This window comes from Protopterus annectens, chromosome 1.part1, assembly GCF_019279795.1.
Source record: "Protopterus annectens isolate FY-2018-M chromosome 1.part1, PAN1.0, whole genome shotgun sequence".
NCBI classification, from domain to species: Eukaryota; Metazoa; Chordata; order Ceratodontiformes; family Protopteridae; genus Protopterus; species Protopterus annectens.
The window spans coordinates 1,622,812,352-1,622,824,851 of record NC_056726.1 but is presented as its reverse complement, the minus strand read 5'-3'; the positions used below and the strand labels follow the sequence as shown (position 1 = coordinate 1,622,824,851).

Below are 12,500 nucleotides of genomic sequence, written 5' to 3'. Positions count from 1 at the left end.
TCTCTTTAAGACCCAAACTGAAGAAAAGGAGATCAAAGCTGGTTATTAATGGGAGGTGAGCATGTGATATGTTTTAGTTGCAATCATTGGTGAATTATGTCTTAGTTTTTACTACTAATAGAGTGTTTTTACTTTGTAATATGGTCTGATGAAGTGGTTTTATCCATGAAAGCGCTTACCTTATGATAAATAAAGAGTTCTCTGCCTGTCATACTTGTCTTTATTTGATAAACTTCAAATGTTGTTGCACATTTGCAGTTCTTTTGCATCTCCATCGTCAGCGGCAGCACCTCTCCCCCCCATACACACACACAAGCATTCCTTCTACTTATATCAGTTGCTGTGCTCTCGAAAAGAGAAAGTAATCTGAGTTACAGCAATTTCAGAGTTAGTATATGCTTCCCATAATCATACTAAAACTCTTGAAATTTGGAGGATTAGAGTTACACTCTTTCAACATATAATGGGAACCCTTGCTATCCAAGGACGTACAGGAAAAACACTGCGTAGGACATTTAAATTATAAAACCTGCATTCAAGTTTTATTCCTTAGCAGTTGATTAAAGGCAAAAGATATTTGTTAGGTGCAGTGCTTGGATTAACAAAGAGTGCAGCTAGAGTGTCTGAGCATTAAATTCTGGAATATTCTTCAAGTTCAGTTTCAACTTTTATTATTGAAGTTAAGCTGTAAGATGTTATACAGAAATGAAGCAAGGTATACAAGTATATGGAAATGCAAAATGTAAAATAAAACATATTTGCAAAGATAAAATACTTTTCAGTATTAAAGTACTGTGAGAAGAATGCATAGTTCTCAACAAATCAGTGACAAATCTTAACAGAATCAGGGACAGATCCAAAAATAATCAGGAAAAATAGAATAAGAGAATGTGAATTAAAATACATGGTCTGAAGTAAAAGAAGTCTCTGATTCTAATTATTGTCATTTTTTATTAAGGGACAGATTCAATAACACCTGCACTAAGTGTACACATTTTGTATTCAAGAACATCCTTGCCACATTTTTGTGCATTCTAGTCACTCAAAGATTATACTAAGTGTACATGTAGTCTAAACTTTGTGGAAACTTTTATGAAGTCCCCTCAGTATTTAAAGGTCGAAGGAAATCAGTAGGAAACTAAAATTACGAACGTGTGAGTTACGCTTGAGTTGTCTGTTCACTCACACATGGACGGTGCAGTGGTGCAGTGGTAGCATTGTCCCCTCACATCAAGAGTTTCCCCGGTTTGATTTTTGGCTGCACTGCCTCCTGTGTGGAGTCTACATGTCATCTCCTCATTTGTGTGGGTTTCTTCCCACATTACAAAGACATGCAGCTGGAGTGTTTCTTCCTGGGCCTCTGCTGAAAATTGTCTTCACTCCATGTCTGACTTTCCTGGTAAACAAATGTTAAATAAAATAAACAGTTTACAATTAGTATAGGCATTAATGAATGCCAGGGTAAGTGTAATTCCCCACCTTTTCTCCAAAAGTCACCAATTTAAGAGGGACAAAATGGGACAGAGCTAAAATTGGAGTCAAAATTAGAGACATCTATGAAAATTAAGACATCTCAGAGGATGAAGTGCAACTGATCATATGGTACATTAAAAAAGAAAAATAGTCAGTGGCATTAAAGTTACATTCCTAATATAGGCTGATGATTTAAAATCTTCCAACAGCTATTAAACTTCTCAGTACACTTGGCAAAAGTTGAAGGGAGCCAGCAATGAACCAAATCCACATGCACTCACAAATTTAGGGAAATAAAAGACATGAAAAAGAGCTTTGAAGTTTACTTACAAAGAAGGGAACACTGGACACACACATGCACACACATGCACACACACACGCGCACACACACGCATGCACGCACACACACACACACACACACACACACACACACACACACACACACACACACACACACACACAGGCATACACACACACACACACACACACACACACACACACACACACACACACACACACACATACATGCATGCACACACAAACACACATGCGTGCATGCAACATATTGCAGAGATGTAGTCCATGTAATTGCAAAACAAGCAGTATACAGCCAAAAAGTTGCATTGATGTAATACACTGATTAACCAGTTAGAGGTTATCTGTGATAGTCTGCTGTGATAGTTGCCTAACAAGTTCCTAACATTTGTGTAGCAGCCAATGCAATGCAAAAGGCACAGAAGTTGAACAATACGTTCCTTACAAATTCCTGATAAGAAATGAATGGACTTTGCACATCAAAGGAAATCATAATAAAAGTTCACAAGCCCAAGAAAGATGTCCACAGCTACTTAGCCTCAACTACACTCTTCAGAATACTAATCTAAAACAGGAAGTGCTTCAAAAGGTACCACAATAGCTCTGCCATGGCAAAACCATACTCTTTAAAACTAGCTGATAGAAAGTTGTCATCAGCAGCTTGTAGTCAAGTGAAATAAAATCAAACATGGATCAAACAGCAAATAAATCAGCAGGAAAGAGTGGAGCAAAGGCACTCCACAGAGGTGTCACAAAGTCCTAGATAAACAATGGCAGCTAATAGCCAAGGGTTCCACTGATAGGAATGATATATTAAACAAAAATAAAATGGAAAACCTAAGAATGCCAGCAGTCAAACAGTTAAAACAGTGAATCAGAAATTGTCGTTGACTAGCCAAATACCACCATCTTTAGACTATAGAAAAACTGCATTAACTAATTCAGAAGCAAAATCAAATACATCAAAGGAAAATGTTGAATCTTTACCTCGTGTTATTACTCCTTCTAAGCGAACAATATTGGGGTGATCAAACTGTCCAAGGATACTTCCTTAAACATCGAGGTACAGTACTTGGATGAATGTATTAGACGCCAAGTAGTACCTCAAGGGTTACGCACAGCAAAATTTCCTAACTGTGTGACACCAGGAGACAAACTTTGTTCGGATTTGATAAAACTATATAATGACACTGGAATAAGGATGATGACATTGTTAATCGAACATTATAAAGGTGAATTGTCAAAGTTAAAAGAGGTCATACAAAATTTGGATGCAAAAATAAAGAACAACCAATCTTTCAGTAACTTTCTAGTATTATATAATGGAGTGGAAGTGAAGGCTGAGAGACAGAAGGCAACGATTGTGACTAGAAAGCAAAATAAATTTAAGAGAGACCTTATGGCTTATAACAACAATAAGGCATATATAGTAAATGAAATTACTGGTGGTGAAAATATGAATGTGATACAAACCAACATCACTAACTGTAACACCCACTCAACAGATAATGTTTCCAATTTAAACATTCATGCAGAAAGTGACACAACTAATGCAACAGTGTTCCTTGAAACAAACAACAAGGAAACACAAGGAAGTAAAAATAATGGAAACAATACAAACAATACCACCTATGCAGAAGCAGCTAATACACCAGCTAGTAGCTCAGCAGTCCCTTTTCAGGGGAACAACAATCAGAACAAACGGACTACACGGTGGTACAATGCCACCCAAAAAAAGTTCAAGCCAAAAGGCAGGAACAAGAAGAGGTGGTAGAGGACGTTGAGAGTTATGAAATTACTATTTTAAATTTGTCAGATGTTGTATTAAGTGAAGATGCATCTAGTGTGTTAAGGAAAGGTTTTTCATTTATTCCAACAAACAAAGTGAATATTGGCAAGTTACTGATAGATTTTAGATTGTATCTAAGAAAACTGAATCTAAATTATATTTTACATGACATAACACAAGGGAATAAAGATGAGGGGAATATAATCAAGAAACCGAGTACGTATAACCCTCCTTTGATGAATACATTACAGGTCTTCCAGAATTCATGTGAAAAAGAGTTTAGGCTCTTTAATAATAACAACAAGTACAAGCAAAATCTAAGTGAAAGTGAAATTAAAGCTTTAAAAACACTTAGTGAAGACAGTAATGTTAGAGTCATGAGAGCAGACAAAGGAGGGATGATCGTCATCATGAACACCAAAGAGTATGTAAACAACATAGAAAAGTCCCTAGCAGATGAAAATACTTATAAGATCATCAATTTAGAAACAGTAAGGATAAAATACAAAGCTATAAACAGTTTTTTATTCGACATGTTTAGTCAGGGGGAAATAGATACAAACAGTTATGAGTATATGCTGGTAGAAGAGCCAAAACTGCCGAAATTATTTGGCATTCCAAAAGTACAGGATAGTCTGAGTGACATACCATTCAGACCAATAATATCAGCAAAGATGGCAAAAACAGAAAACATTTCAATCTGGCTTGACAAAATATTGAATCCAATAGTACAAAAGTCAAAATACTACTTGAGAGATTCCTGGCATCTATTGGAAATACTAAGAAATCACAAAATGGATGAAACATCTGTATTTTTTGGGACCTTAGATGTAAAAAGTCTGTATACATCTATAGATCAACAGACAGGAATAGAGTATATGAGGGAATATTTAAACAAAAATACCAGTTTAACGACCATCAAAATCAACACTTGTTGTAGTCTGATGGATTTAATATTAGAGAATAATTTTTTTACATTCAATAACAAGACCTACCAACAAACTGCGGGTGTAGCCATGGGTGCTAGGGTAGCCCCTGCATTCGCGAACATTGTGATGGCGAATTGGGAGCAAAAGCACTTAGAATTACACCCAAGTTATGGAAAAATAAAGATCTATCACCGATTCATAGATGACTTGATTTTTTTATGGGCAGGAACTGAATTGGAATTCATAGAATTTGTGAGTGATCTAAACAATACAACCAATTTCTTAAAATTCAAGATTGGTAATTTTGGTGAGAATATAAACTTTTTGGACATCAACTTAACCATAGATAGTGAGTCTAGGATTTTCACAAGTAGAATTTATAGGAAGGCATGTTTTGCTAATCAGTATTTGCACAGTGAAAGTTTACATCCCCCACACATGAAGAAAGGAGTTATCAAAGGACAGTATATTAGACTCAGCAGACTTACAACTAGCGAAGAAATATTTCTAAAAGAAGGTGAAACTTTAAGTAGATTATTTCAAAAGAGGGGTTATGAAAAAAAGTGGATAAAACAAATAGAGAAGGAAGTTTTTCCGCTTAGAAAAGGTGTAGCTAAACCCATATTACAGTCCATAGATATCATGGTGGAAGGAGGAGAGTTCATTGGTAAACATGCCAAAAGAGAAGGGGATGAGTATATGATAAGTTTTCCAATCCCCATAGTTGATGAAATGTGGGAAATTAAAACAACAATATTAGAGAATTGGAAAATAATTATAGGTAACAAAGATTTGGCCAACATAATAGGTACAACTCCTAAATTCACATTTAAGAAGGTCACCAACATCCAAAGTATGTTAGAGAACAAGAAGACGTTGATGTCCAAACAGTCTAGAGCTTGTACAATAAAGAAAGGAACATATAGTTGCAACAATTGTAGGCAGTGCAGGTACATAAGCAACACTTCATTCATCACTTTAGGAAAACATAAGGAGACTTTCTGGGCAAAAAGTTATTACAATTGTAATAGTGAGCTGATTGTTTATGCGGCAACCTGTGTGACATGTAAGGTATATTACATTGGGAAGACGAAAAGAAATTTGAAAAGGCGTATTTACGAACATAACTTGGCCATAAAGAAAAAGGACAAATCCAACGCTTTATTTAGACATTCCATCATGTGTAAGGATTTCAAAAAATATGAATTTTTTGTAATGGATAAGGTGGATAATGTTAGTTTCACGGGGGACTTAAACAACATACTAGAATGCAAAGAGGCGTATTGGCAGCTTTACCTGGGAGCTGACACACACCCAGGATTAAATGACACCATAAATCTAAAATGTTTTTTAACTTATAGGTAACAACAAGAAGTTGTAAGCATCAGTTTACATTACATATTATATATGACAAATATATGTTTCACATGAATTTGGTAAGGTATTTAAAACATTTATAAGTAATTCAATGTTTTACAATGATGTAATTTCCTGTATAAAATTATAAAAGGAAGTAATTGATTTCAAATGGCATTTCTGAGGAAGGTCACGTAAATTAAAGTGATTGAAAGCGCTAAATAACATTGTCGGCTGCATCTTTTTTAAGCACTGATACTTCAAAGTTTCTCTAGTTTTGCCTAACAAGTTCCTAACATTTGTGTAGCAGCCAATGCAATGCAAAAGGCACAGAAGTTGAACAATACGTTCCTTACAAATTCCTGATAAGAAATGAATGGACTTTGCACATCAAAGGAAATCATAATAAAAGTTCACAAGCCCAAGAAAGATGTCCACAGCTACTTAGCCTCAACTACACTCTTCAGAATACTAATCTAAAACAGGAAGTGCTTCAAAAGGTACCACAATAGCTCTGCCATGGCAAAACCATACTCTTTAAAACTAGCTGATAGAAAGTTGTCATCAGCAGCTTGTAGTCAAGTGAAATAAAATCAAACATGGATCAAACAGCAAATAAATCAGCAGGAAAGAGTGGAGCAAAGGCACTCCACAGAGGTGTCACAAAGTCCTAGATAAACAATGGCAGCTAATAGCCAAGGGTTCCACTGATAGGAATGATATATTAAACAAAAATAAAATGGAAAACCTAAGAATGCCAGCAGTCAAACAGTTAAAACAGTGAATCAGAAAGTGTCGTTGACTAGCCAAATACCACCATCTTTAGACTATAGAAAAACTGCATTAACTAATTCAGAAGCAAAATCAAATACATCAAAGGAAAATGTTGAATCTTTACCTCGTGTTATTACTCCTTCTAAGCGAACAATATTGGGGTGATCAAACTGTCCAAGGATACTTCCTTCTGACAAAAAGATTCGCTTCTGTTTGTCTGAACATCCAGCTCTTAAAGTTTTGATTGCAACAGGAAGTTCTCTCTTGCTGGGCAGCTTCAAGCAACCTCGACAGACTTCCCCAAACTCCCCTACAAAGCAAAAAATTAAAACCAGGGAATCATGCTGGGAATTTCATTTGTTTCTTTAAATGGATTCTGTCATGCAAAATAATGCTGAGTCTAATCAAGCATGTGTCGTGCTGTAATATGAAGCTGTATGCCCGTCATGCTGTGCCTTATAACTACATCCATTTCTATAATTAGAAAGTTATTAATCATATGGTCAAGAGTATAACATGTAAACGTGTTATGAGTAGCTTTCTGTTTCAATTTAGTAGCTACACTAAAGCATGAAGAGCCTCCCAAAAATGAATGTTTATAACATGGCAAAAACAACAATCATGCAGAAATGAAATGGTTTGTTTTGTAATTAAAGTGGCATCAGCTTAAATACAGTAAATATTGTTTGCCAGTTCCTTTTGTAAGATGAGACATAACATATGTGAAAAGCTCAATTTTCAACACTAGAAAGATGGTCATAACAGACAATTATTTGAGCTAATTTTATCTGCCTATACATCTATCTATATTGTGTGTGTGTGTGTGTGTGTGTGTGTGTGTGTGTGTGCGTGTGTGTGTGTGCGTGTGTGTGCGTGTGTGTGCGTGTGTGTGTGTGTGTGTGTGTGTGTGTGTGTGTTAATGTAGGTTAGAGATAGATCACTATGAGGCCAAAGGAAAGGCAGGCAAATTGCTGTTAGGTATGGTCCCTCAGTGGGCAAAATTAAAATAAGTACAGCAGATTCATAAATTGCAAAAAAAGTTAAAATATGCAGTACAAAGCATCCTGTGAATAATTTGATGCTTTAAGATCTGGCATCCATATGTGGAGCATATGTTTTTTGCACTGCTAGCACCATTTCCTTATAGGTTCACAGGTGTTTACTAGGCTAATGACCACAAGGGTATTTTAAGCCTAGCCATGCATACCAAATCCCTGACATGTTCTGGTACCCTTGCTAAGTGTAAACAGAGGTTTGGGAGGCAAAACATTTACAAGCAGAGGTTTGGGAGATTAATCATTTACAGTTTTCCTATGTGTGCCAAATCAGGGATGAATTTCAATGTTCCCTGTAGATCAATATATGTGTATGCATCTTTAAAAAGCTATCCAAGTATATAAATTCTGAGCATTTGTGAGCCTGACTGCCATTTTCTAGTAAGTTATTGAGATGTAAGCATGTGTGTATGTAAGGTCTGTCTGTTAATCAGTTCATTTGTATTTTATGATACTGCTATCTATCCTGTTGTGTTTCTATGCACTAAAGCATCTAAGCAAACTACCCCCCTGCTTGTCATCTGTATTAGAGAGGAATGAGTGACATGGTGTCAGAAGTGGCATTTCTAAAGGGACATGATGTTAGAAGAAGAATGGCCAAAATTATTTGTTGCCAGAAAGAGTTATAGTTCCTTCCACTTAAGTCCAAGAGGCATCCAGGTGGCACTGGAGGAATATAAAGGGGGGAATCATCCCCACTGCATGTATAATTCACAAAACAGGTCAGAAACAAATTTCAGATGTTAAAACTTGCTCAAAACTATTTCTAATTCACAAAATATAAAACGAGGCATACAGTACACTCTAGACAATATTTAAATAAACAGGTATGTCCAATATTGATAAAAATATTAGAATTACTACTGAAAATGTTTGAAATAAAGTCCAAATTGCATAAAACAAATAAAATAAGAGGAAACTGTTGCATTTTTGCTAAGCACATATTTTTCATATTGATTAAAGATATCCGAGTTATTAGAAGTGTATAAAGTATTTGCATGTTTATGGAGTATTACAGTAACGTTATTTCACAAAATACAGCCATTACAGTGAATATTTCACAAGTACAGGATTTCAATGAGCTTATTGTGCATTTGAATGTGATTACAAGTTCACAAAACAGTTTGTTCGTACATAATTACAACGGCCATAATTTCAGCCTGTTTGTGCATGCTTTGTGGGAATGGCAGATGGATTTCGAAAACCCAGTGCACTTGTGTTTGACAATAATGTTGCAGAAAACTGGAAAGTATTGGAGCAGGAGCACAACATTTTCATACAGGCTGCATTTTCTGATAAAGATGAGCATACAAAGGCAATTATTCTGCTTAATTTAGCTGGGTCATAAGTCATTGAAAGAGAACGTTCATTTGTATATGCACCTGCTAACTATGCAGGAAAGGGAGGAACTGAATTATTGTTGCACAGGCTGAGTCAAGGGAAGATCCTGACTGCTTAAAACATAAATTTAGAGAAATGTGTAACCCCAGACAAATGTTCCAATGGCAAGGCACTTATTTTATACAAGGGATCAAAAGCCTGTTGAAACTTTTGCAGTATATATAACTGAGTTGAGAAACAAGACTAAAACATGCAGATTTGGTGATTTATGGGATAAGTTGATAGAAGACAGACTTGTGTGCATTATTAAAGATGATGCTGTGAGAAAGATTGTCCGTTGTGACAGTGATTGAACTTTGAATAAGGCCATTGAGATTTGTCAGCTATATGAGCTCACAGAAAAGCACACAAATGTGCTTACAAATGAGAATACCTCCAGAAGGCGCAGTGACAAAGTATGCAGGCTGTGGTTAAAAGAAACAGGGCCAAGCACAAGGCAGCAACTGTGGCCCTGCAGCACTCACTGATAAACCCCAGAGCTTTCCAGCAAGTTCCAAAGTTCGCACAGTTTCAGTGAACCATAAGAGTAAGTCAGCAAACAGGTATAAGGGTGAGGGTGTGTGCTTACCCAGGTTCATTGCCAAATGTTGTAATTGTGGTGGAAATCATCAGTCTAAAAGAGAAATATTTAGCTTTTTGTGAGCAATGCCACAAATGCAATAAATTGAATCATTTCAAAAGGTTTTGTAAATTAAAAGGCCCACATTTTTTATTAAAAGGGAACATTTCAAGAAACAAGTTCATGAATAAGAGAGCTGGAACCTTACTCTTTATGTTGATGGTGTCTCAGACCTTCATGAAATAGTTAATGCAAGGTCAAAGAATGCAGTATTTTGCACTGTTCAGATATATGGCAAACCCATAGAGCTCAAAGTTAATGCAGGTTCAAAGTGCAATGTTATGTCAGCAGAAATATTTGATAGAGTGTGTCATGGTGAAAGGCATCATGGTGAAAGGCTCAACTTGGCAAGGTGTGTGCAGCTTGTTGCTATGGTGGCAATCAAATTCAAACTGTAGGTTCAGTAGTGCTTTCATGTTACTCTGCTGGGAGATGCTATGACTTATTATTTTATGTGGTCAAGAGCCACATCCAGTCATTATTAGGGCTCAGAGACAGTTTGAAAATGGGACTGCTTTCATTTAATAAGGAAGTCCATCAAGTTAGCTTGAAAGACCACTACTCTATCTTTCCCAGGTACATTTTTTTCTATCTATGCTTATCTTTTCAAAGATAAAATAGGGAAGCTTCCAATTGTGCACTCCATAACGTTAGATATGGATGTCAGTCCAGTTATCAGGTCAGCTTAAAAGGTCCCAATAGCCACGCAGGACAGAGTCATTTAGCAGAGCTAAACAAAATGCTGTGACAAGGTATGATTGGTCTAGTTGCAGAATCAACTCAATGGGTATCTTCCATGGTGGTAGCTCATACGAAAAGCTTAGATGACATCAGAATATGTATTGATCCATGAGTTTGGAGCAAAGCACTTCAAATAATTCATCATCCAATGTGCACTGTCAAAGAAGTTGCAGCTCTGATGCCAAATGCCACTGTTTTTTCTGTCTTAGATGCAAAGAGTTCATTTTGGCAAATTCAGCTTGACAAAAAATCCTCATTGCTCACTACTTTCTGTCCTCCATTGGAAGGTACAGATTTCTGAGAATGCCATCTGGGATAAATTCTACATGTGAAGTCTCTCAATTTGTAATGGAAGAACTTTTTTCTGGGTATACTTGTGCTACTGTAGTAGATGACATATTAGAAGGAGGTAATGGTGAACATTACAGAAACCTCAAGAAAGTTCTGGAAAGAGCATGTCAAGTGAATCTTAAGCTCAATCCACAGAAATGCAAATTCAGGCTACAAGAGGTTACTTATGTTGGTCATTTATTTATCAGTTCAGGCCTACGGCCAGACCTTTCAAAGCAAACAGCGATTTTTGAGATGCCAGCTCCACACAATGTTCAAGCCCTGCAATGTTTTATTGGCATGGTTTACTATCTAGGCAACTTCATTTCAGACTTGAGCCAACTTTCAGCACAGCTTAGACAGCTGACACAAAGATGTATCCTGGTCATAGTTAGAGCAACACCAGAAAGCATTTGATGTCCTGAAACAGAAAATTTCTAGTCCACTAACTCTCAGATACTATGATGTTCACTAGCCAGTTACTCTTTCCTGTGATGCTTCAAAATTTGGCCTTGGTGCAGTTATTCTACAAGCGGGTCAACCTGTTGCCTATGCATTGAGAACTCTTACCCAAACTGCTCAGATTGAGAAAGTTCTTTTGACAATTGTGTTTGCACATTCTCAGTTCAATGATTATGTTTATGGTAGACCTATCCAGATCAAAACAGATCACCAGCCTCTAGGCTTGAGAAAGCCTATGCATATAGCTCCAGCCAGACTGCAATGCATGATGCTGAGACTGCAAAAGTATAATTTCACTCTTGCTTACAAGAAAGGCAAACGTCTTTATCTTAATGATACATTGTCCAGATCACCCAGAAACACCACTGGACAGCATAAGAATGAGAGCCTTGATTTTGAAGTCATGGAAGTGAGAAACTTTTCTTCCACATTTCTTAATGAGCTGAGAGATCACACAGCCACAGCTCCAGTTTTACAAAGGCTCAACCACTTTCTCAGTCAAGGATAGGGATCAAGGCAATCTAGTTTACCTCAAGAAGTCCAACCTTAGTTTCCATACAGAGATTAGATTTTGTCTGACAAAGGTATCATTATGAACGTCCAAAAGTAATTATTCCAAAGTCCTTGCAACAAGAGTACATTACTATCTTGCATTGTGGTCACCCTGGATCCAACTCTACCAAAAGAAGGGCAAGAGGTCTAGTATTTTGATCTTCTATGTCACAAGACATTGAGAGAGTACTTTTATCTTGTTCTGTCTGTAATAGTACTAAGCCACATCGACAGAAGGAACCACTTCATCTAAACTAGATTCCTGAACTACCTTGGTCGACAGTAGCTGCTGACATTTTTGAGTGAAATGGTCAACATTATTTGCTGCTAATTGACTCTTACTCCAATTGGTTCGAGATTGACCTATTTCGAAATATAGCATCCAGTACTGTCATTACCAAGATGAAGTGTCATTTTTCAGTCCATGGTAGTTTGTACAAACTTATTTCTGATAAAGGCGTGCAGTTTACAAGCCAACAGTTCAAACGATTTGCTGAAGAATGGGACTTTACTCATGTCACAAGTATTCTAGAGTATCTGCAGTCAAATGATTTGGCAGAACATGCAGTTCAATGTAGAAAAACAGTTACTAGAGAAGTCAAAACTAGACAATATTGATCCTTTCCTGAATCTCTTAAATCTCAGAAATGTTCCTTGTGATAAACATCTTGGTTCACCTGCTCGGAGACTTCTGTTGAGACAAA

At 36.6% G+C, this 12,500-nt stretch overlaps 1 protein-coding gene across 1 annotated transcript in view; it reads right to left on the bottom strand.

Moving 5' to 3' along the window:
- LOC122816569 (ephrin type-A receptor 7-like) overlaps positions 1-12,500 on the bottom strand; it is a 2,140,039-nt gene that overhangs the window by 455,001 nt on the left and 1,672,538 nt on the right. Inside the window, exon 9 of the mRNA XM_044089436.1 lies at positions 6,761-6,946. Coding sequence (XP_043945371.1) covers positions 6,761-6,946 — 186 coding nt within the window. The remainder of the gene's footprint in view (positions 1-6,760; positions 6,947-12,500) is intronic.